The following is a 25,094-nucleotide window of genomic DNA, read 5'->3' as shown; positions in this document are numbered from 1 at the left end:
GAAGGAAAACCATGTTCCTATCAGCTCCAAGGGATCTGTGAGTCCTCTTGGACACTTATCTTGTGCCTGGAAGGAGACCTGCAAGGTGAGTGCTAAGGTTGAAGCAGAAGAAATCGATGAGGGTATGAAGGGGTCATTGATCCGTGAACAGAACACAAAGGACAGATTTAGCTCCACCCTTCCAGCCAAGTCTCGGCTTGGTGGAGTTACTGCAGCCACCTCCCTGCTGCTAACAGGGAGAGGAAGCAAAAGCTCATCACAGAAAGCCTGAAAGCATCTCACAGAAGCCCAGCATGGTGGAGGTGGAAGGACCCCTGGAGATCATCCAGTCCAAGCCCCTGCTAAAGCAGAGCACCCACAGCAGCTTGCCCAGGATCAATGGCCAGGGGGGTTGGAAGCTCTCCAGAAAAGGAGACTCCACAACCTCTCTGGGCAGCCTCCTCCAGGCCTCCAGCACCCTCACACCAAATAAGTTTCTCCTCCTGTTCATATGGAACCTCCTGGGTTCCAGCTGGTGCCTGCTGCCCCTTGTCCAGTCCCTGGGCATCACTGCTAAGGGTCTGGCCCCAGCCTCTTGCCTGCCACCCTTTAGCTCTTGTTGAGCACTGAGGAGCTGCCCTCTCAGGCTGCTCTTCTCATTGAGGAGATCTCCATTTCAGAACCATCTGAGGAATTTTTGTTCCTTTTCTCATGTTCCAAAAATCTCTTCCAAACTCCAGGGGTTTAAAGCAAAGCAAACATGGAACTACATTATCCATGGGCTCTGCTTCCTCCCAGGAGAGGACAAAGGCAGAGCTCATTTCTCACCAACACCTTGCAGAGCACAGAACAGCCAAACCCCACCCCAAGCAGCCCGTAACAGTGAGGGTGGTGAGACACTGGCACAGGCTGCCAAGGGAGGTCTTGGATGCTCCTTCCCTGGAGGTGTTCAAGGCCAGGCTGGATGAGGCCTGGAGCAACCTGAGCTAGTGGGGGGTGTCCCTACCCATGGCAGGAGGTTAGAACTGGTTTCAAGCCAGTGTGGAGGGATGAATTCACCATCTGCAAAGAGCAGCCAACCAGAAAGCTCTGCCTGCTCCTCTGCCAGGGACCTTTCCAGCACCACTGCTCAGGCCTGCGGGGCAGAGCGTGTCAGCCCACATCAGGTGATGCTTTCCATGTTTTCTGGAGGTGAAGACTCCACATAGCTGTGTTTTGAAACAGCTGCCTCCTGAGCTCCATGGACTTTGCCAGCCAGCCAAACCTGGCCTCTTCACTGTCCACAGTATGAACCACCCTGGAAACATACGTCAGTCGCAGGGTGGATGTCCCCAGCTCTCCACCCCAGAAGTCCTGTGGGATGAAAGGCCTGCACACATACAGGACTTTTTGTTTCTCTTCCACCTTTTTCTGCAGATAAGTTTTACTCTACAAGTGCTGCTGGAGCAGGTCCAGAGAAGGGCAGGGAAGCTGGTGAAGTGCCTGGAGAAGAGGTCTGCTGAGGAGCAGCTGAGGGACCTGGGGCTGTTCAGCCTGGAGAACAGGAGGCTGAGGAGACATCTTCTGTCTCTCTATAACTCCCTGAAAGGAGGCTGGAGCCAGATGGGGATTGGTCTCTTCTTCCAAGGAACAAGTGACAGGACAGGAGGAAGCAGCCACAAGTTGCCCCATGGGAGGTTTAGGTTGGACATAAGAAAATTTCTGCCCCTCAAGGGTTGTCCAGGCCTGGCCCAGGCTGTCCAGGACAGTGATGGAGTCTCCATCCCTGGGGTTTCAAAGCCATGGAGATGCAGTGGCGAGGGCCATGGTTTGGTGGTGCCCTGGCAGTGCTAGGCTAGTGGCTGGATTCCATGGACTTAAAGGTCTCTCCCAAACCATCCCATTCTGTGATTCCATGTTTAAGTCACCGAGAAGTCTGACAACCCTCAGGTAACCACACATCTGCACAGGTCCTACCTGTGCCCAAGCAAATCCACCTCCAGGTGCCCTCTCTAGCTGTGGCTGGCAGCCAGGAGCTCACTCCATCACTCTGGTGACCATCGCTGGGAGAACTGCCTGCATGACAGGACCTGACACCTCTCCTCAGGCTGGAAGGGCCCATGTCTGCAATCCATGACATGATGCCACCAAACCCGACACCACCTCCGCCAGGGCTGCCAGGGTGAGTTAAGATCTGCGTGCCGAGCAGACCGTGAGGGACAAGGGGAGACAGAGGGAATGGAAAGGGGAGGAGGCTGGATGTGGTGGCACTTCAGAGAGGGGAGGGTTGGGCCACCCAAAAACTCATTCCACAGATCTCCACAGACCATAGTCTTGGAAACTGAAGCCTCCCAGAGATATCAGTAAAGTAAACAACTGCAGTGATAGCATTGTACAGTCGCTGGGGTTGGATAGAGTCCAACCTTCAGCCTGCAACCACCATGACCAGCAAACCACGTCCCCAAATGCTATGTCCACACCTCTCTTGAACACCCTCAGGGAAGGAGACTCCACCACCTTCCTGGGCAACCTGTTCCAATGTCTGACCACTCTTGCAGGAAAGAATTTGTTCCTCATGTCCAACCCAAACCTGCCCTAGCACCATTTCAGACCATTTCCTCCTGTTCTATCACCTGATCCTAGGGAGAAGAGACCAAGCCCCACCTGGCTCCAGCCTCCTTGCAGTGAGTTGCAGAGAGCAACGAGGTCTCTCCTCAGCCTCCTTTTCTCCAGGCTGGAGAACCACAGGTCCCTCAGCTGCTCCTCACCAGCCCTGTTCTCCAGACCCTTCACTGCCCTTCTGGTGCCTCGGGTGCAGGTGGGCAGTGGCAGGAGGATGATGAGAGCCTGGTGCCAGAGCTGACAGACCCACCGTTGGGTGTCACTACCACACCACAGAGCCAGGGAGACAACTCCAGTCAGCAGAGCACAAACCACTCTGCTCCAGATCAACCTTCCCTGCTCAGTGCTGGGGAAAGCTCAGCTTTTCTACTCTCTCCAGCCTTCTGGAGCAAACCCTCGCTTCCAAAACCCTCCCAAATGCTCCTCACTTCCACCACCACCTCCCACCTGGGTATTTTAATCCCATCTTTTATACTGCTCCTCAGAGAGTTCCGTAAAGCAGCTGGCTGCAGAAGTCATGGGATGCACAAATTCTCACCCAAGTCTTTTGTCTTGCTTCCCTGACACATTTCCCCCTGCTGCACACACAAGGCTCTGGTGAACACAGCAGCAGAAGCGGCACCCAGCCCATCCCCACACCCCACATCTGCCCAAAACAGCAGGTTTGCAGCTGGCCAGAGGGACACAGATGTTGCTCTAGGCTGTAGAACAAAGCTCAGCTGCTCCTCTCAGAGAGCTGAAAGCCTGACCTCATCCATCCCCAAAACACCAGCAAATCAAACAAGGTGCTCTTGACAACAGTGAGGGGAAAGGCTCCTTTGTGAGGGGGGTTTGGGAAAGAGCTTATGGAGGGCAACCAGGAAATTCCACCTTGGATTTCAGCACTGAAGATGTTGGGAAGAACTTCACTACACAAATCACCACCCCTGCTCACTCTCACTGCTGCCCTCAAAGGGAATCATAGAACCACTGAGGTTGGAAAAGACCCCCAAGATCACTGACTCCAACTTCCTACCCAACAACTCCATCACCACAAGACCACATCCTGAAACACCTCCATGACCACTAGACCGTGTCCCAGAACACCTCCATGACCACTAGACCACATCCTGAAACACCTCCAGGACCACTAGACAACGTCCCAGAGTGTCACATCCACTTGTTTTTTGACCAAAAGGTGCTAAAAAGCTTCATGGAAAAGCAGACTCCTCAGATCCCAGACACAGATGGAAAGGTTTGAACTTTGGGAACAGCCTCATAGCTCTGAACCAGGGCACCTGAGCTGGCAGGAGGGAGTGGCAAGAGGGTCCTGAACAGACAACCACCGTGGGTGATGCTGCAGACCTGAAAACCTCCTGGGTTTAGTGGGGTTGGACAAAATGACTTTTGAGGATGCCTGCCAAGTCAATGCAATCTGTGAATCTGTGAGCCCAGCAAGCAAGCAAGAGCAGCTGCTGCTGCAGATGCCATGGAGCCAGCCAGAGAGTTATTTCTGGGCATTTTTGCTCCCTTTTTGCCTACCCCCAAATCCCTCCTTTGTTCTAAGCCCCACATCGGTCTCCTCAGGTGCACCCAGCCGCCCACCCTCTGCCTGCAGCCTGTCAAGGTCCCTTAGCTCCTTCCCAGCTTCCGTCTGGAAGGTAAAAATTAGCAACATACCATCACGTGGTAAATCTCCTTGCTTGGGAGACAGGGAGCTCTGCACAGGGCTGACCTCGATTTCCTTTCTCTCCAGGGGAGCAGCAGGTTTGCCGGGCTCCAGCTCGCCGCCTTTGCTCTTGGCAGCATCCAGCCCGGCAGCTCCATCGGTGGCATTTCTCTTCTCCTTCTTTGCTGCCGCCTCCTCCTTCTCTTTGTCCTGGCTGCTGATTTCAGGGATCTGCTCCAGCTTGCTTCGGTACAAGCTCGGGCTGGCCAGCTCCTTCTTGCCCGAGCTGCTGCCTCCGTTCCACTCCTCTCTCTTCTTGGCAGCCGGTTCCTCTGCCGGCAGGGACTGGTGCTCCTTGCCCGGCGCGCTGCTCTGCTGGGGACCCGAGCCGCAGACAGATGTTTGCTCCTCTGCCACGGTCATTGACCTCTTCATCGCAGCGCCCGGCTTCCTGGCTGTGGGGCTGGAGCACTGGGTCAGGCTGCTATTAGGAGAGAGCAGCCCAGTAGCGACGTCCTCTCTAAGCACCGGCTCAGGGTATTTATCAGCCAGGTCCAGGGTTAGGGGCACAGACAAGTGAGAGCACTCGGACATTGCACGCCTCATTGCCTTCCTTTGGTGGGCAGCCCTCTGCAGACAGCTGCCGTCCTCCAGCCTGTCCTCCAGCTCTTCCTCCATTTCGGAGCCGTGATTAAAGTCACTACTTTTGGAGTCATCTTGTGCCAGCTCCACGGTGGTAGTTGGGGGCTCCGGCTTGGGTGGTGTTGGGGAAGAGGGAAATCCACTCTGCACGTAGCCGTCGTTAACCACCCCCAGCACACAATAGCTGGGGGCTCCATCTTTTTTCACCGTGGCTTCTTTAGAGCCCGAATCGTTGGGCAGAGTGGAGTGGAAATTAGGGTTCCAGACACTGATCTCCTGCTCCTGCACGAATTTGCTGGGCTGGCTCTCTGACACAGACAGATTGGGCAGGGTTGGAGCTGGCTGACATTTGGTCTCCATTCCAGCCTTCCCAGCTGCTTTCTCCTGATCGGTGATGGCTTCATTTTTACCCAGCCCAGCCCCAGATTTTTCGGCTCCAGCCTGTCCCACCTGAAAATCTGTAGCCTTAGGGTTTGCAAAGTTCCCTTCCGCGGAAGGAAACGGTTCAGCAATCAGAGCCCAGCTCTCAAGGTGACCTGCAGCTGCCTGGTATTTTTTGCCTTGCACCTCGATTTCTCTTTTGTCTTTCTGAGCTATTTTTAGCTCTTTGTCTAGCTTGCCTTCAAAGAAGCAGAGCTTGTCCTCATCCGTGAAGCCAGCGTTCTTAACCAGCCCATCCTTAATCGGTCCCCCCGCGTTCACGTTCAAGCCAATCTCGTTAAGCTTCCCCTCAGTCCTCTGCCATTCGAATTCGGGTTTGCCGAAGTCTTTGGGGGACTCCATGCAGTGGAAGGCTCCCGAGAAGCTCTCTGGGTTCTTGCTTTTGCACAGCTGGCTGTACTCGGAGAGGGCTGCGGGCTGCTTGTTGGAGAGAGACATCTCCGAGCGCTTCGCTTCCTGCCGGGGCTGGCTCGGCGGCTCCCAACAGCTCGCCGGCTGCGCTGACGACACACCATGCCCCCTCTATTCATGACAAAACTCCTTCCTCCCCACCCCCTTGCCTGCCGCACGCCTTCACTTACTGGATCCAGCCACTAGTTCCAACCAACCCCTGATCCTTTTGTGAAGAGTGGAGATGAACCTGTTCCTTGAGCAGAAGCTCCCGTCCCCGGCGGGATGCGAGGCGAGGGGTTTGACCATCCCTGTGGAATCATTGCTCTGCGAGCAGCATTTCCCGGGGCGCCGGGCAGCGGGGGCAATGTTGCCATCTCCTTGCTCTCTACCAAACCCTGTCACCATCAGCGCACCGATAACCACCAGGTCCTGCTGCTGAACCACTCTTAGCAACGCTTCACACCTAAGCTCAGCAATTTTCCTCCCCTTACACCAAAACCCAACCCCCCACCCCCCCAGCAAGCCCAGCCCCAAACATTCCAGCTCTGAATGACCCCTTTCAGCACAAGGGCTTTTGTTTGCAGGGCACTTTAATGTATTCGGCTGGAGCCAACAATGGGCACAAGCTGGCTGGCACGAGGACCTTCTGCACTCACAATCCACAGGGCTCACGCCGGCTGAACCGGGTCAGGTGAAGAGAGGTTTTGGGGTCTGAGACACTTTAAACGTCACCTTCACATGGGTTTGCTTTCAAATAAAGATCCCTTACAACATTTTTTGAGCTGCACTTTGCTTTTCATACTGTATTCACCCCCAGCACTTCACATGTTGGGCTGATCTACCCAGACCCAGTCCCAACACGGATCAAGAGCGTTACTCGGCCATCCTGCGAAGCCTCCACAGCCAAGGCTTTTCTGACTGGGTTTGGACATCATTAAACTGGGAGCCTGGAATGCTTCTAACCACTCAGCCACTGGCATCTGGATTCTGCCCTTGCATCAGCACCAAACTGCAGAGTTGTCTCTTTTCTTAAGTGCCTGGCTCAGATCAATCCTTGACTAAGGTAAATTTCCTTCTTTGAACCAAGGTCACAATGGCCACAGACACAAACTGTCACAGACACCAACAGACTGCAGTCCAGGAGGAGATTTTTGTCATAGAATCATAGAACCATTTAAGCAGAAGACAACTTCTAAGCTCAGGGAGTCCAACCATTAACTCAGCACTGCCAGATCACCACCAAACCATGGCCCTCAGCACCACATCTCCACAGCTTTGAGACCCCTCCAGGGATGACAACTTCACCACTGCCCTGGGCAGCCTGGGTCAGGCCTTGACAACCCTGAAGGGGCAGAAATTGTTTCTCAAGTCCAAGCTGAACCTGCCCTGGGGCAACTCGAGGTCATTTTCCCTTGTGCTTTTGTTTGTTCCTTGGGAGAAGAGACCAACCCCAAGCTGGCTCCAACCTCCTTACAGGAAGCCAGAGGGTCTCCCCTCAGCCTCCTTCTCTCCAGGCTCAACAACCTCAGGTCCCTCAGCTGCTCCTCACCAGTCCTGTTCTCCAAACCCTTCAGCAGCTTTGTTGCCCTTCTCTGGACTCACTCCAATCCCTCAATGTGCTTCTTGGAGTGAGTGACCCAAAACTGACCCCAGGATTGGAGGTGTGGCCTCACCAGTGCCCAGTCCAGGGGGACAATCCCCGTCCTGCCCCTGCTGGCCACACCACTGATGATCCAAGCCAGGATGCTGGTGGCCTTCTTGGCCACCTGAGCACATGCTGGCTTATCTCCAGTCACTGTCACCAAGCCCCCAGGTCCTTTCCCAGAGGGCAGTTCCCTCCCAGATGCAGCAGCTCCAGGACTCCCTGCCATGCTCCCACTGAACACAGAATGTATTTTTACACCCAGAGACTCCAAGCTACTCCACGCCCCCTGAATTGAACCTGCTGCTGGGAACTGCTACAATCCACACATTCACCTCCTTGTGTTCAAGCTTTGAATTTCAGGCACTGCTATATTTAAAAACAATGACTAAGGAGCTGTAAGTTAGAGGAATCTTTCCTGCCACCCTGTAATTAACCAGAATAATTCCACCCACCAGCTCCACTTCCCTAAAGGCCTCCACCAATTCCAACCTCCCCCCCCCCCCCCCCCCCCTTAAAATATTCCTGGGGTGTCTTTGCTGGTGGAAAATGGGACCCTAGCTCATGGCTCAGTCTCAGAACTGATGTAGGACAGAATCCCTGAATCCCAGCATGGTAGGAGCTGGAAGGGACCTCTGGAGATCATCCAGTCCAACCCCTCCTGCCAAAGCAGGGGCACCCACAGCAGCTTGCCCAGGATCACAAGTGGGTTTGGAATCTCTCCAGACAATGAGATGTCACATCCTCTCTGGGGAGATGCTTGTTTCTTCAGGACAAGCTCTTGCTCAGTCTGGGAGTATTTGGTCTGCTCCCCAAAGCAGTAGACCCTGCAGTCATCTAATCCCATGGAATTATTGATGCTCTTCTGTCACTCAGTCAGTCCCAACACAAGGAATCTCCATCCATCAGAGATCACTTACTGCCCTTCTCTAGGAGCGAGGATAAGTCATCAAAGCATCCTAAAGTACCTCCTAGGTTGGTTTGAGTTGAATTTTAAAGCCAACAGCCACCATTTGTGATAGAGGAGAAGCTCCTCCTTGCTTTAGGGGCCGGTCCTTCAAAGCCCTGCAGCCCAGAAGAGCTTTGCCTGACTGGGAAGAAAAGCCTGACTCACCATGTCCAACACACAGCCAGGAACAGCCACTGCTGCTGCTTTATTTATTTCATGCTGATTATTTAGTGGAGGAAATGAAGCATATTCAGGCCTTAGCTATGGAAGAGCTCTGGAGTCATCTAATATTTAATGTCTCAGGACATTAATGGAGGTAACACAGAGTTCATACCCTGAGAGTTTTGCAGCAGCTTCATCCTGCCTGTAGCATGATGTTTGCAGGTGCTCATTCTCAGTCTGCCTAAGTCTTCTCCTAAATCCATTTTTTTCCCCTTTATTAATATTCAGCTCCCAAAGCTGTGCCAGGGTGCTTGTGTTAAGCTTTCAGCCAGCTTAGGAAAGATGTTGACTTGCTGGAATGTGTCCAGAGAAGGGCAACAAAGCTGGGGAGGGGTTTGGAGCCCTATGAGGGGAGGCTGAGGGAGCTGGGGTTGCTTAGCCTGGAGGAGGAGACCTTATTGCTGTCTACAACTACCTGAAGGGAGGTTGTTAGCCAGGTGGGGGTTGGCCTTTTCTCCCAGGCAACCAGCACCAGAACAGGAGAACACAGTCTCAAGCTGCACCAGGGGAGGTTTAGGCTGGGTGTTAGGAAGGAGTTCTTCATAGAAAGAGTGATTGCCCATTGGAATGTGCTGCCCAGGGAGGTGGTGGAGTCACCATCACTGGAGGTGTTTAGGAAGAGACTGGATGGGGTGCTCAGTACTGTGGTTTAGTTGATTAGATGGTGTTGGATGATAGGTTGGACTCAATGATGCCAAAGGTCTTTTCCAACCTGGTTAATTCTATTCTGTTCTCAGAGAAGTGGTCACTCACAGGACATGACCAGCAAAGTCCTTATCCTGGAGCTCTGGTCCCAGTCTCTTCACAGAATGGCTCAGGTTGGAAGGGACCTGAGGGATCATCTACTCCAAACCCCTGCCATGGGCAGGGATGCCCCTCAGCTAGACTTGGTTGCTCAAAGCCTCATTCAGCCTGGCCTTCAACACCTCCAGGGGAGAGGCATCCACAACCACTCTGGGCAACCAATTCCAGAGTCTCACCACCCTTGTATCGAAGAACTTCTTCCTCAGATCCAGTCTAACCCTCAGCTTCAAAGGGTTCCCCCTTGTCCTGTTGTTAGACAGCCTTAGGAAAAGTCCCTCTGCAGCCTTCCTGTAGGCTCCCATGACACGTTTAAAGAATTAGAAGAGAAACAAGTCAAGGAAGAGGAGCAGGAAAGGGTAGGAGGGTGTCCAGCAGGCAGGATTTGGGCAAATTGGGCAAACAACTTGAGTGAGAAAGGCCTGGTGCTGCAGAGAAGTTGGGTTAGAAGGGTAAGTTAGAGGCCTGAAAGGAAGCCCATCCACTGCTTCTACCCTGAGTTCAGCTCTGAGGCAGATTCCATACTCTTCTAAGGGGGAGGCCCAACACTGACCCCAGTACTGAGTCCTGAAGGCCTCACACAGTTACAAGCTCTTCCAAAGTCAGACCTTGGTCCAGCTCCTGGGTATGGAGATTCTGCCTGGAGGTTCTCACACCTTTCCAGTGGTGACACAGCAGCCTGCTTCACCAGCAGGAAGGGTCTCTCCTGCCTGTTCCCATCCTCTGCCTTTTCCCAGATCAGCTGGCACAAGCCCATCAGGGAGGCTGAGCACAGGCAGAAGTCTCAGTACCACTATGATCCACAAGAAGTGGTTTTTCTGAGCTGCTTGCCTGTATTTTCATGCCCATGTTGCAGCTCTGAACACAACCCAAAACTCCCTACCTGCTGCAGAACCTGCAAAGTGCCCCTGTCCCCTTCCGTGGGCTCCAGCGGGTGAAGCGTGGCCCCTGGGCTGGGGCTGGGCCAGAGCCAGCAGCCCAAGATCACTACATGGCCACGTCAGCAGGCAGTGCCCAATCTGCAGGCTCCCAGCCTCAGCAGATGAATCAGCCTCGTGTTTCTATTTTTGCTGGCTCCCCAAGCCATCTCTGATCCCTTCTAATGCCTCTGCTGGGGTTTTTTTCCCCCTAATCTAACCCAATCACTCCATGCAGTCCTTGGCACCCGTTTCTAAGGCAACATCACTTTCCAGGATGATGAGCAGCTGGTGGTCAGCACCCCCAGCTAGCCTGGCCTCTAATTAACTGTTGTGATCAACAACTGTGCCTGAGCAGAGTGACCAGGACCATCAAGGACAAGCTCTGCTAAAAGCCCTGCCCTTCACACACTCGGATTGGCTCACACACACTTTGTCCTGCTCAACCAAACGGAATCACACAACAGCATTTGGATTGGAAGAGACTTTTCAGAGTCCAACCATGAACCCAGCACTGCCAGGGCACCACCAAACCATGGCCCTCAGCACCACATCTCCACAGCTTTGAAACTCCTCGAGGATGGGGACTCCACCACTGCCTTGGGCAGCCTGGGTCAGGCCTGGACAACCCTAAAGGGGCAGAAATTGTTCCTCGTGTCCAACCTGAGCCTTCCCTGGGGCACCCTGAGGCCATTTCCTCTTGTCCTGCACTTGTTCCCTGGGAGAAGGGACCAACAGTGGAGAGAGACAACTGTCTAGGCCACAGTGTGGTAGCACAATAAGGGCTTGACTCCACCAGCAGAAAGCCCAGAGCATCACTCCACATGAACCAGCCCCTTCCTGAAGAGCTTGGGCAAATGACAGAGGAGGAGCAGACAGAAAGCCCAACACCCTGACAGAGGTGAATTTCCTTTGCAAATAGAGAATATGCTGTGAGGACACTTCTGGGGGAGAACAGGCATTTGGAGCCTCAATGTTGAAATACAGCCTGAGGAGTGAAGGGAAGAGGGATGCTGGCAGTGAATCTCAGCCAAATGGCTCAGCACTGGATGACTGAACACCTCCCATCATCAACCCAGGAGGTTCCATCTGAGCAGGAGAAGAAATTCTTTGTTGTGAGGGTGCTGGAGCCCTGCAGCAGGCTGCCCAGAGAGGCTGTGGAGTCTTCTTCTCTGGAGAGCTTCCAAAGCCACCTGGCCACTGTGATCCTGGGCAAGCTGCTGTGGATGCTCTCCTTTAGCAGGTGGTTGGGCTGGATGATCTCCAGAGATCCCTTCCAGCCCCCACCCATTCTGTGATTCTGTGACTGTCACTGAGAGAACCCTGCAGCATCCTGGTTGCCATGGCTCCCAGTGGAGCTGATGACAGAGCTGACACCAATTCTAGCAGCACAAAGAAGAGCTGATGCAGCCAGGAAAGCCATCCTGGGATCCCAGAAGATGCTAGGGAGCCTGACTATGGAGACTGTAGCTGCTAAAAGTTGGTGGAAGATGCTCCAAAATATCTCCAGGAGTGGCTGTGATGGTGGTAGATGACTGATGCCCATTAGGGAAAGAAATGTCTGACATGAGTGGATGGGAGGGATGGCACGGGGTGAGCTCCATGATCCTCCCTGACAAACACAGGTGAAATGCTGGCCAAGTTCTGGTGGCAGGAGAGAACAGGAAACCTTTGAGTGGTGAATTGTCACTGTAACAGAAGCATGGATGGGCATGAAGAGCCCATGGCCACAGCAGATCAGTGAACAACTGGAACGAACCACCAGGGGCTAGAATCCTTCTACTGTGAGGCCAGGCTGAGAGAACTGGGGTTGTTCAACTGGGGAAGAGCAGGCTCCAGGGAGACCTTCTGGTGGCCTTTCAGTGCTTCAAGGGGCTGACCAGAAAGCTGGGGACAAACTTTTGATCAGGGCCTGTTGGGACATGACAAGGAGTGATGGTTTGAACTCAAAGAAGGAGATTCAGACTGGAAAGAAGGAAGAGAATTTTGATGTTGAGGGTGGTGAGAGCCTGGCCCAGGTTGCCCAGAGAGGTGGGAGATGCCCCATCCCTAGATCCATTGCAGGTCAGGCTGTCTGGGGCTCTGGGCAACCTGCTTTAGTTGCAGATGTCCTTGCTGACTGCAGGGGGTTGGACTGGAGGAGCTTTGAAGGTCCCTTCACCAGTCTGTGACTCTGATCTCCTGGATCTCTGTAGCTGTTCTATGCCCACTACAGAAACACACTCATATTCATGGCCATGACCCTCAACACCTTCCCCTCCAGTGATTTCTGGTGTTAGCTGGTGCCCAGGTGCTGCAGGAATTCATTGTTCCACCCTCACACCCAGCCTGAGGCCCTTCCACACCAGTGGTACCAACCCAGGGATTCACTCAGGGTTCACAGCTCATTGGTGCCAGGCATGCTGGCAGTGAATCTGAGTCAAAAAGCTCAGCACTGGTTGACTGAAAACTTCCCCTCACCAACTCAGGAGGTTCCATATGAACAGGAGGGGAAAGTTCTTTGTTGTGAGGGTGATGGAGCCCTGTCCCAGGCTGCCCAGAGAGGTTGTGCAGTCTCCTTCTCTGGAGAGCTTCCAACCCCCACCCCCAGCCATTGTGATCCTGGGCAAGCCGCTGTGGGTGCCCTGCTTTAGCAGGGGGGTTGGACTGGATGACCTCCAGATGTCCCTTCCAACCCCAGCATGCTGGGATTTGAGGATTCTGAGATTTAGAGACTCTCTCAAAAAAGCCACAAGCCTCGAGGCTCTGAAGTGCTGGAAGGATGAAGCAACTGAACATGAGTCCTGTGTAAACTTTGGTCTGGCCAACTGAGAATTGCAGAGCATGAACCAAGGTACTCACAGGCTGAAGTCCTGCTCTGAACCAAGACTCCTTCAATTCCAAGCACACTTTACCTGGGCAAAACCTCCAGCAACAGCTTCTCTCCTTTTTTTTTTGTTGCAGCATGGATCTGCCACTAAAATCCTGCTCCCATGAACCCAAGAGTGAGCAAAGGGAGAGAAAGATCCCAGCAGACTATGGCAAGGCTTGAAAGAAACATTGGGTTCGTCACCAAGATGCTGCCTGCAGCTTTACCCTCTCCTTTGTAGCATCATGCACCAAAGAACATCACTTCTGCAGGCACAAGTTCATGCAGAGAACACCACTTTCACTAAAATAGAACCACTTCAGGTTATGCAACACTCATTAAAATTACAACAGCCCTCCCAGAACCTGAGCAGCGTGTTAAGCGCGCCGGAGCCGGGCGCTGGCGGAGTTAGTGTCTGCATCATGCAAACTGGCAGCAGGGACAAACTTCCATGCCTGATGACAAGGCAAAAAAACCCCAAAGAGCACCTCAGGGCAGGGAGAAACTTCCCCAGCGCCTTAGAGCAACCTTCCAGTAGCTGAAGGGGGGCTACAAGAAAGCTGGGGAGAGACTTTGGACAAGGGCTTGTAGTAACAGGACGAGGGGCAATGGCTTTGAGCTGCAAGAGGGGAGACTGAGACTAGAGAAGAGGAAGAAATTCTGGGCAGTGAGGGTGGTGAGACACTGGAACAGGTTGCCCAGGGAGGCTGAGGATACCCTCTCCTTGGAGGTGCTCAAGGCCAGCTTGGATGAGGCCCTGAGCATCCTGGGCTACTGGGAGGTGTGGCAGGGGGCTGGAAGTGGATGATCTTTAAGGCCCCTTCCAACCCAAACCATTCTATGAATCTATGAACTCAGCAGAGTGGAATTCACAGAGGTGGTGCCAGGTCTGGCTGAGGAAGGTTTGGAATGAGCAGAAGTAGAGCAATACTGGTTACTTCTCCTGTGTCTGTACCACATTCTCCATTTTAAAGTTCCAGTGAACTTCATTCAGTGCTATGAAATGAATTCCATTTCATGTCCTGTGAGCAGAGGGAATTTGCTCCCTGGACAACAGCCAGGACAAACAGTCCTAGTGCTTACCAGTCTGTCCAGAGTCCCTCCGAGGGATCGAGAATGAAATCTTCACCACTCCTGCTACTGTTTGTGTAACTCTGCTGGGCCAGAATTACCACAGATTCATGGAGTGGGTTGGGTTGGAAGGGATCTTAAAGATCATCTAGTTCCACCTCCCTGCCATGGGCAGGGACACCTTCTACTAGACCATGCTGCTCAAGGCCTCATCCAACCTGGCCCTGAACACCTCCAAGGAAGGGGCATTTACACCTCCCTGGGCAACCTGATCCACTGCTTTCTGTTATTCAAGCAGGGAGAGCACCTGGGGGATGCAGCAGCTCAAGGAAGCTGGTGATAAAGTCATCAACCAGCTGCAGGGGGAGGAGGAGGAGGTTGCAGTCAGGCTGAGGTGGGATTAAGCCCAGACCCTGCAACATGAGAACATTTCCTACACGGTGTTTCTGGGCTCCTTGCCCAGCGGCACACAGCGCCGGGCAGTGACCAGGGTGATTCACCCTGCCGGTGCCTGGGGTGCCCAGCAGCTGAGCTAACACCACCCAAAAGTGCAAGCTTCCTGAGATATTCACCAACATCCATGGAAACAACCCAGAGTTCTGCAACTCAGACCAAGCTGTCAGTCCTTCCACACCAGGGATTAGGGCCGTGAGACAGGCAAGCAGAACCCACAGCCAGAACACCCCCGGCCATGCCCCGCTCGCCTGTGCCACCCAGGATTAACCACCACGGTCATGCCAACGTGCCACCAAGCAGGCACAAGCTGCCTGGGTTACTGCTGCCAGCCCACACCACACACACACACCTTGCTCTTGCCTCTGCCGGCTCACACCGGGGACTCTCAGCTGCTTTGGTTTCTCTCTGGCTGCAGCAGAGCTGGCTGGCACAGCTGGCACCCCTCTCGCCATGGTGGGTCTCATGTAGCCCTTCAGCGGTGCTGCTGCTTTGATTCGCTCTTTCTTTGCCTCCTTCACACCTTGGGGTTCACTTTCTTCTTTGCCTTTAGCTGTGGCTTGAGGCTGATCTGCCCCAGCCTTTGGGCCATCCTTCAAGTGAGCTTCCCCAGCATGAGCAGCACTCTCTTCTGCAGGCTGAGCAGAGCCTTTGGTGGCATCTGGAGGACGCTGGGCAGCTGCCAGTGTTACACCGGCAGCCTCTGCTGCGCTCACTTTATTGTCCAAACTCTTTGTGCCTCCATCCAGCTGAGCCTCTGCAGCTCCATTCTCCACCACAAGCTGTGGCAGGGCTGCTCCTGCTCCACACTCTGGTGTGGCTGCACCCCCTGGGGAGATGCCCCCAGTGTCCTCTCCAGGAGGGATGGTGCCTTCTAGTTTCTCTGTGCCTTTGGCACGTAGAGAGGCTGCTTCGGGTTTGGGATCTGCCCCCTTCTGAGGGAGGTCTGGGGAAACTTGGTCAGTGTTTTGCTTTTCATCATCAGTTCTCATTTCTTTCTCATCCACCTTTGCCACTGGCCAGAAGTGAGCTTCATCCTTCTTTGGTGCAGTGTCCTCTTGCACTGCAAGATCTGAAGGAAGTGCCTCCCTGCCAGCCTGGGAAGCAGCTGGCTCTCTGTGTCCCAGGCTCATTGGCTGCTCACAAGGTTTCTGTGTCTGTTTCTCCTTCTCAGCCCCAGATCTGGGCTCTGGGCTGCTTTTCTCTGCTGCTGGAGCGGGAGGAGGATGAGAAAGGTCCTCACTTCTTGCACCCTCATCTGTCTGCTTTGGGAAGCCCATGTCAGCAGGGCCAGTTCCTGCAGCCTGAGCAAAGGGCTCCAATGCACTTCCTTTATTGTTCCAAAGCACTTGAGGGCCAAGGGGGAAGTTCTTCACATTTCTGTTTTCATCCACCACATCCATCTCTGCCCCTCCATGGTCCTCCCCAGCCCCCCTGGGGGACTGCACTTCACTCCTCTTTGGGTTTGGCTCCACAAACCCAGGCTGCTCAGAGGGGTTTGCAGCCTTTTTACTGCTTCCATCGTGACTCCTCTTTTTAGATCTCTCAGGAACTGTGGCCAAAGTGTCACCTGCTGGCTGCTCTGGGGCAGCAAGGCCACCCCTGCTGCTGCAAGGAGAGGGACTTTCTGCTTCAGATTTGTTTGTTATCTCCAAGTCAGGAGGAGAAAACACCTCTGCACCAGCTTTCTGCTCCAGAAGTGGCTGTGGCAAGCTCACCTCCAACCTTCTGCATTTCTCTTCGCTGCCTGCCTGTGACTTCTCTGGCTCCAGAGGCACAGCAGGAGCTTGACCTTCAGTGGCAGCAGCCAGGTCTCCCAGTGGCCTCCCTGAAGTGCTGCAGTGAGGGTCTTTGCCTTTATCAAGAGGCTGAGCTTTACTCCTTCCCACCTCTTCCCCTGCTGCAAGGGTGGCACCTGAACCCTGCTCAGGACTATTTTCTGCCTTTTTCCTTTTCACATCCCTACTTTTTTTCTTAGGCTTGTCCCTGGTGGGATCATGGGCCATGGTGGGATCATGGGCCATGGTGGGATCATGGGCCATGGCTGTGTCTGCCCCATGCTCTGGGAGAGGCTCAGGTCTGTCTAGCTCCTTACCCTTGGGCCAAGGCTCTTTAGTGCTGAATATTTCTGTCCCTAAAGTCTTTATTTTATCACCTGAAGGATTTGCTTGATTAGAGAAACTTCTTCTGGTGTCCCCATGTGCCTCAGGCTCTTCCAGCACCTCTTTAGTGACCCCTCTCTGACTCTCCAGCCAAAGCTCCCTCCCAAACCCAGACCTCTCATCCCTCTCAAAGGTCATTTCTCTTGTGTTTCCAGCCACCTTCTCGTTGCTGGGACACCTGACTGTTCCCACCCCAGCATCCAGACCAGCTCTCTGCCCCAGAGGGCTCTTCTCAGGCTTCTTCCTTTGTCCATCACTGCACCTCTTCCTAGGTTTCTCTGCCACCAGGGTCACTTCAGGTCTCCCCACAACTGATTCACCTGCTGGGGTCATTCCAGCCTCTTTGCCCTGAGTAATCCAACCCACCTCTTTTTGGCTGCTGCTGTCAGCCACAGCAAGATGCTTTTCCCTTCCTGTCCTGCTCTCCAGCAGGAAGGGTTGGGCTGAAGCACACACACCAGCTACTTCATTTCTCCCAGTGTTTTCCTTGGGCTCTCCTGCTACCCCTCCACTGGGCCTTTGGCTGCTGGCTCCATCTGAGGCCTCCTCCTGAGAGCACGGGGCAGTGACACAGCTCCTCTCTCTGCCTTTAGCACCAACTCCCTGGGCTTTATCCATCTCAGCAAAACTACCTGGGTCCATCTTACCCTCCAGAAAAGGCTGCTGGAAGAAACTTCTGTCACCTTTTTTACTTCTCCCATCACTACCCCTCTTTTTTGGCTTGTCTGCAGGGTAAGGATGGGCAGAACTTCGGTCCCTGGCAGGAGAACTTGTGTCTCTGACAGCCTCCTCTGCCCTCTCCCCATCACTCAGCTTGCTGACACCTTCCATCTGCTCAGGGAAGCTTTTCATCTTCTTGACTTTGCCTTCCCCATGCCTCTTTTTAGGTCTGTCCATGCCCTGTGCAAGGTTGGGATCTTTCCCAGGCTGCAGCTCCAAGGCAGGAGATCCTGGCCCTGGGGCTTTCTCAGAAGAATCTGCTCCTGTCCCCCTGTCCCCTGCCCCAGCAGAGGTGGGACCTTTGGCTGGCAGATGAAGTGGCTGTTCTGGGAACCCCTCAGCCTTTTCCCTCTGCAAAGAAGGAGCCTCCTTGGGGTTTGCTAAAGCAAATGGTGTGCAAGGCACTTCAGGAGCATCTCCTGGGGTCTTCAGTGCTCCCTCTGAAGTACCACAGTCAACAGCCAGGCACCTATCAGAGGACACTGGTTTTGGTTCCTCAGCTGCCTTTGGCTCCTTAGGAAGTTCCCTGGGCTGTTTGAAGGATTCTTTCTCAGCCCCTTTGCTTTTCCCATGGCTCTCTCTTTTCTTTGCTGCTGCCTCCAGTGAACCACTGGAAGTCTGAAGCTCAGGGTGGATAGTTTCACTGGGAGATATGTGTTTGGCCTCCTTACCTCCACCAGAAGGGAGCAAGCTGGGAGGCTTGGTCTGCAGAGGAGTTTCTGCTTTGCTTAGGTTGATCACCTCTGGAGCTGATGCTGCCAGGTCAGCACATTCTGGCTTCTTATGCTCCAACTTCTCTTGATCAAGAAACTCTCTCCCCATGGGCTTGGTTGGCCCCTTTGCTGTCACAGATTCTCCCACCTTGTTCTTGCCTACCTGCTCCAGGGGAACCTCTTCTCCTTTGCCTTTTGATTGCAAGATCAAACTGTCCCCTCTCCTTTCTTCTGGTCTCAGGATGTCCCCATTTCTGGCACCCAGCAGGGACTCCAAGGGCACACTGGGTGCTGGGGCCCACTCTGTTGGTGCTGGCACCGAGGTGGCCTTTTGCTCCCCACTTGTTATTTTAGCATCCTTTGGCTTCTCCCAGGCTCTGCTTCCTGAGGGAGCTGCCTGCTCTCTGCCGGCCTCAGCCGGCGCCGGGGGACAGGGAGAAGCTCTGGAAGCTCTCGAGCCTGTTGCATTTCCATCCCAGAACTCCATTGTCCTTGGCAGCTGGTTTCTCTTTTGTTTTGGTTTCTTCTTCTTCTTCTTCACAAGGGCCAGAGAACCTTCCAGAGCCCAGCCGTCCCTCGGCAGGTCTCTGCGGCCCTCCGCCAGCTCCGGCCCCGCGCCGGGCGGCCGCTGTGCGTGCGGACCCCGGCTGCGAGGCGGGCCCGCAGCCACACACCCCGGCTCCGCCGCAGGAGAGGCCTCTGCCGCGGCCTCCGCGCTCCTCCGCTGGGGGACACCTACCGCAGGCTCCTCTGGGCCACGTGCAACAGGCAGCGGGGCAGGGTCTGCTCTGCCGAGCCCGCGGGCACTCGCTTTGGGAGGTTGCCTTATTTGTGCAGTGGGGAGACCTGGAATACAGGAAGGCTGCTCAAACATCGAGGAGGCTGTGGGCTTGCTCAGAGCACAAACTAACTGGCTACAGATCCCTCTGTACGCATCTGAGCCACCTGAAGCTCTCCACACCGCTCACACAGGCAGGATTCACCAGCACTGCCACCGCACCGGCTCTACAGCTGCCTCAGCAGGGCTGGGATAGAGCCTGACACACAAACCCCACCGATAAAGACATCAAAGCTGCTCAAGGTTGCCTGATTCCTGGCTGGGAGCTGCTCTCAGCCCAGCACACAGCAGCAGGTCCTGTGAGGACATGCCACCAGGGCTTAAAAATGCACGAAGGATCCGTTTGGTCTCAGCCAGAGAACAGATCCAGAGCTTTTTATATCTCCAGCTGGCATCCTTCCAAAATGTGGGAACAGAAGTTTTGAGTGGAAAGATGAAGCCCAGGGAAGGGAGAAGGAGCAAGGAAGGGGGAGCAGAAGAGCCCAGGTTCCCCCAGCACCACAGGGGGAGCAGCAGGAGGCAGAACCTCTGCAGCAGGAGCGGTTTGCTGTGCCCCATCACCAGCAGCACCAGGTTTCCTTAGCTCCAAGCCATCCATCTGAGGAGACCACAAGACTTTTGTCAGCCCTGGCCCACCATCAGCCCCCCAGTCAGAGGTGTCAGCAGCAAGAGCAGCTCCTGGGAGAGGCTGGGTTAGTGGAGCAGGGCAAGGGTGACGTTTTCCTTTGGGAATACCAACGCTCCACTGGGAAGGACGTTCCTCACCAGGAATACTGCAGTGGGAACTAATGGCCCTTGGTAGCACCAAAATAAAAAGCTAAGAAGGAAAAAGGAGGTGAGAATGAAAACATGAGCCAGTCCCAGTGACAAAATCCTGGGAACAGCCATGTTGGGCCTCTTAGAGAAGTGAAGATGGAGATGAGGAAAGAGGAGCACTGAAGGAGGGCAGGGGTTAGGGGCACAGCAGAAGCAGAGCCCCCCAGTGAATGCAAAGCAGGAGAGATTTCAGCTTCCTCAAGTGGCAGCACAGCCAGGAGGAACAGGGCAGCAGCCCTCAGGGGACATTTCCACTCCCAGAGGGAACTGGTGGTTATGTTCTACCTGTGGGCTCCTGCAGGCTTCTCTCCTGCTGAGGCTCTGCGTGTTGCACGTGGTTGTGTCCAGCCTCCTCCTTCTGTGGCTCTGCAGCAGGGACATCCACAGCAGCAGGTTTTTCTGCAGGGGTGCCTTTGTTTTCTAGTGCAGCAACTTCTTTTGCTTCTGCTGGAGCTGAAATGGGAACAAAATGCTTCAGTTCTTGGGAAACCAGGAAGCTGTAGTTCAGAAGTGAGCCTTTGGGAAGGGTTTAGGCTTCATTTTATCTGTAGCAGGGTTGAAGTTTGTAGGAAGCAGCAATCTGCTGCCTGTGGACCTGTTAGAGAGGGTCCTGGGGAGGCTGTGAAGATGATCAGAGGGCTGGAGCACCTCACCTATAGGGACAAGTTGAGAGAGTTGGGGCTGTTCAGCTCCAGGGAGACCTTAGAGCAGCCTTCCAGTACCTGAAGGGGGCTGCAGGAGAGCTGGGGAGAGACTACGTACAAAGGGACGGAGTGACAGGACCAGGGGTGATGGCTTCAAACTGGAAGAAGCTGGATTGAGATGAGACCTTAGGAAGAAATTCTTCCCTGTGAGGGGGGTGAGGCACTGGAACAGGTTGCCCAGAGAAGTTGTGGGGGCTCCAAGCCTGGCAGTGTTCTAATCCAGGTTGGATGGGGCCTTGAGCAAGCTGGTCTTGTAGGGGGTGTCCCTGCTCGTGGCAGGGGGTTTGGAACAGTTTGACTCAATGATCTTGGAGATCTTTCCCAACCTCACTGACTCCATGACTCTTTATGCAGCTAAGTTTATTTACATTTTAACCAGAGATAGAAACTGTGACAGAGACTGGTAGCACAGCTATGGGTAAGGAAGACAAGGACAGGTTCTGTGGTGGTGATTTCAAGAGCTCAGTCCATGGTCCATGCCTGACAACCCCCAGGGTAGCACACCCTCATCACCTCCTTGAAATCAAACCTTTCATTGATTCATGCAATGGTTTGGGTTGGAAAGGACCTTAAAGATCATCCAGTTCCAACCCCCCTGTGCCACGGGCAGGGACACCTTCCACTAGACCAGCCTGCTCAAAGCTTCATCCAGCCTGGCCTTGAACACCTCCAGGGAGGGGGCATCCACAATCTCCCTGGGCAACCTGTTCCTGTGTCTCACCACCCTCACTGCAAAGACTTTCTTCCTCATCTCCAGCCTAAATCTGCCCTTGCTCAGGCCAGGAGAACTGTTTGTGAAGAACAGCTTTGGGTGGTGGGGCAGAGCCAGCTGACAGCAAACTGCTGGCTCCAGTTGGACTCTGTGGTCTGCATTTCTCACCTGCTGATTCTGAGAGATGGTTGGTCTGCTCTGGAAGATGCTCCTCATGGGGGCTAGGAGGTGGTTTGCTGTCTTTAGCTTTCTCTAGCAGATCAAGACAAGCCTCTGGGACTTTGTGCTCTTGTTCCACATTTGCAATTGACTCTGCAAATGGAACGTAAAGAATAATGTTACTGTTATTTGAGATCAGATTCATCAAGATCAAAAGCACTTCCCCAACCTTCCACAGCAGACAAAATGCTTCCCTCACCTTCCAAACAGTGGGGATCAGCCTTTGAGGGTCACCTACCAGCTCTTCCCTCCTGAAAGCCCAAGTGTTCTGCTAAAGCCTGTCCCTCCTGCACTCTCTGCCCTTTCCTGCTTCCTTCACCCACCTCTGCTGCTCACCTCCTCCACTCCCAGAGGGGTTTTGGATCAAACTTTTCTTTGGGAACCAATTCCTTCATTAAACTGAAGGGCATCAGAAGGTAAGAAAAAGAGATCTCACTCCAGCTTCTGGCTACAGACTGGAGCCCAGGAACTTCCACCTGAACATGAGGAGTAAAAAGGCCACCCAGGGCAGTGGAGTTCCCAGCCCTGGAGAGGTTTCAAAGCTGTGTAGATGTGGTGCTGAGGGCCATGGTTTGGTGGTGCCCTGGCAGTGCTGGAGTTGGACTCCATGACCATAAAGGCCTCTTCCAACCCAAACAATTCTGTGATTCTCTGATCTTGACTACTACAAACTCAAGCTCTTTCTTTGCCAGCCTTGTGCCAACTGTCCATCTTGTAGCCATCACTAGGTGCTTCCAGGAGTGCTGCTGCCAGTGCTACACCACCCTACAGCAGCCTCCTCACACCATGTGCCATGTCCATCAAGTCTGAGCAAAGCTTTCCATCTTCAATGCTCACCTGCAGGAGGCTCATCCAAAGGTGACTTCTTTTGCTCAAGAGAAGACTCAGAAGTCATCAGCTCTTCAGATACAGCCACCCTGGTGTCAGCTGCAGAGGGAGACTTGGCTTCTGCAGGAGCAAACCCAGAATCCATGGCAGGAAAAGGCTTTTCTTCTGCTACAGGAGGAAAGCCAGAATCTAGAGCATGATGATGGTTGACTTCTGATGCAGAGACCAACTCAGAATCCACAGCATGGTGAGATTTAGTATCTGCTGCTGGGGCAAACTCCAAATCCATTCCATGGTGAGACCCCACATCTGCTGCTGGGGCAAATCCCAAATCCACAGCATGGTGAGATCCCACATCTGCTGCTGGGGCAAACTCCAAATCCATTCCATGGTGAGATTCCTCATCTGCTGCTGGGGCAAACCCTGCATCTTCTGCTGGGGCAAACCCCAAAGCCATACCATGGTGAGATTCCTCATCTGCTGCTGGGCCAAACCCTGCATCTTCTGCTGGGGCAAACCCCAAATCCATATCATGGTGACATTCCTCATCTGCTGTTGGGGCAAATCCCAAATCCACAGGGTGTTGAGATCCCACATTGTCTGCTGGGGCAAACCCTGCATCTTCTGCTGGGGCAAATCCCAAATCCACAGGGTGTTGAGATCCCCCATCTGCTGCTGGGGCAAACCCCAAATCTGTAGCATAATGAGATGCAGCATCTGCTGCTGGGATGAAACCAGTATCTGCCACTGGGGAGGGTGCAGCGTGGACACTGTGAGGAGACTTGGCTTCTGAGGGAGGAGCAAACCCTGCATCCACTGCCTGGAAAGGGCTGGCTTCTGCTGCAGGTGCAGATCCAGCATCCAGAGATGGAGAAGTCTTGGTGTCCCCTGCAAGGATGGGCCCAGCTCTGTCTGCAGAGATGGACACAGCGTCCAAGTCAGGGACACAGGCTGCATCTGCCACACAAACAGATCAGAGAGGTCAGCCAAAGCCACAGAATGGAGACAGCTGGCAGAGGGGTGGGTGGCATGGAATCACTAATGATGGAAAAGATCTCCAAGATCCAGGTCTTGGAGAAACTTTACCTGATGCTGCACCTTTTGGTCCATCAGCAGCTGGAGGCTCTCCTGGGGACACTGTCTCTGCTGGAGGGACAAAAGCAGGAGCCACTGCCACAGGGCTTTCTGGGAAACTTGGCTTGGTTGCTTCAGTCACTGTTGGGGGCACTGAGGGTACAAAACCAAGGCTGGTTAACACTCAGAAAGGCCTCTTGAGGAGCTTTGCCTCCTGGAGTGGCCAATGACCTTAATCATCCTCTCAAGGTGCTGAGGCCCTAATGAGTCAGCTTCACCACTTCATCATCCCAGTCAGGTCACACCCAACCAGAACTGGGTTTTACTGTCAGTTTCCAATTGTCAATTGGAGTGGAACCTTGAGAGAAGCAGCTGCTGTGGGACACCTGAGGAACAATCCAAACAGCCCAGCTCCACCCTGAGCCCCAGGCAGAGCCACCAGCTCCAGAAACACTTTCTACCTAGGACCAGTGTTCTTTCTTCCAGGAGTTAAGGTACCTTCACCACAGTGGAGACTCAGAGAATGCTGACACAGTCTGGCACCCACACAGCTTGCTGCTGGAGGTCTTTTTTTGCACACATCTGCTAACTCAACACCCCAACACCCCTGGAAAGGACCTGCTTCACACCTGCTGCACCACCTGTGCCCAGAAGGCCATGGCACTGGTGTCTCCTGACGGTTTGTAACCCTACATCAGAAGCACAGAGTCTGTAACCACCCCCTGCAGCACTAAACCAAGAAATGCCTTAAAGAGCATCTCTCCAGAAGACACATTTCTGCTCTCAACTGATCTGAGAACCAGAACTGGTGCTTTTCTTGGGCAGGTCCCACTTCACTCCACCACAGCCTGGCGTGCCTTGAAAAGGCAGAGCAGGAGAGAAGCTCTGCATCTGCTGTGCACAAACCCTCCACAGACAGCTTCTGCAGATTAAGTCAAAACAGTTTTTACCTGGTGGCTCAACAAAGAAAGAGGCATCTGGTCCCTTCATGTCATGCTGAGCTCCCATCCAATGTTCTTCAGGCACTATGGAGAACAAACCCATTTAGTCCTGCTGCTGACACTTGAGTTTTTCAGTTGACTCTGCTCTTTTGTGAGGTCTTTCTCAGGTGACTCCTCAGTTCTCATCAAGAATGGTACCAGACATCAGGTCCCTCTGTGATTGTTACCACTGGGGAGTTCTAACCACCACTGACCCCAGCACCCAACAGAGCAACTTCTTTCCTCAGTTCTTCTGAGCAGGTGGCTCTAGGTAGCCCTATTTGAGCAGGGGGGTTGGACAAGATGATGTCCAGAGGTCTCCTTCTAACCTCATCCACTCTGTGATCTCCTGATATCTTCAGAACATTCACACTGAACTAAAACTTGTCATTGCTGATGGAATACTTCCTACTCGTGACTCATTTGATGCATCAACTCCCCCACCAAGAGCTAAAGGGTGGGGGGCAAGAGGATGGGGTCAGCTCTTGTCAGTGGTGCCCAGTGACAGGACAAGGGAAAAGGGGCACAAACTGGAACCCAGGGGGTTTCATCTGAACAGAAGGACAAACGTCTTTGGCCCAGGCTGCCCAGTGAGGTTGTGGAGTCTCCTTCTCTGGAGAGCTTCCAACCTCCCCTGGCCATTGTGATCCTGGGCAAGCTGCTGTGGGTGATTCTGCTTTAGCAGGGGGTTGGACTGGGTGATCTCCAGACGTCCCTTCTA

At 53.7% G+C, this 25,094-nt stretch overlaps 1 protein-coding gene across 10 annotated transcripts in view; it reads right to left on the bottom strand.

The window, feature by feature from the left end:
• MAP4 (microtubule associated protein 4) overlaps positions 1-25,094 on the bottom strand; it is a 135,881-nt gene that overhangs the window by 29,892 nt on the left and 80,895 nt on the right. For 9 of the 10 annotated variants that reach the window (XM_068146117.1, XM_068146116.1, XM_068146113.1 and 6 more), the window contains 6 exons: positions 24,344-24,418; positions 23,406-23,546; positions 22,329-23,276; positions 21,441-21,584; positions 20,142-20,309; positions 14,960-19,048 (listed from right to left, as the gene is read on the bottom strand). In XM_068146117.1, the coding sequence (XP_068002218.1) occupies positions 14,960-19,048; positions 20,142-20,309; positions 21,441-21,584; positions 22,329-23,276; positions 23,406-23,546; positions 24,344-24,418 (5,565 nt within the window). The remainder of the gene's footprint in view (positions 1-14,959; positions 19,049-20,141; positions 20,310-21,440; positions 21,585-22,328; positions 23,277-23,405; positions 23,547-24,343; positions 24,419-25,094) is intronic. The other variant, XM_068146119.1, reaches the window with a different exon arrangement.

Source organism: Melanerpes formicivorus, unplaced genomic scaffold, assembly GCF_026170545.1.
Source record: "Melanerpes formicivorus ecotype bairdi unplaced genomic scaffold, bMelFor1.0.p_v2 SCAF_13, whole genome shotgun sequence".
NCBI lineage: Eukaryota > Metazoa > Chordata > Aves > Piciformes > Picidae > Melanerpes > Melanerpes formicivorus.
This window is presented reverse-complemented; position numbering and strand designations above follow the sequence as displayed.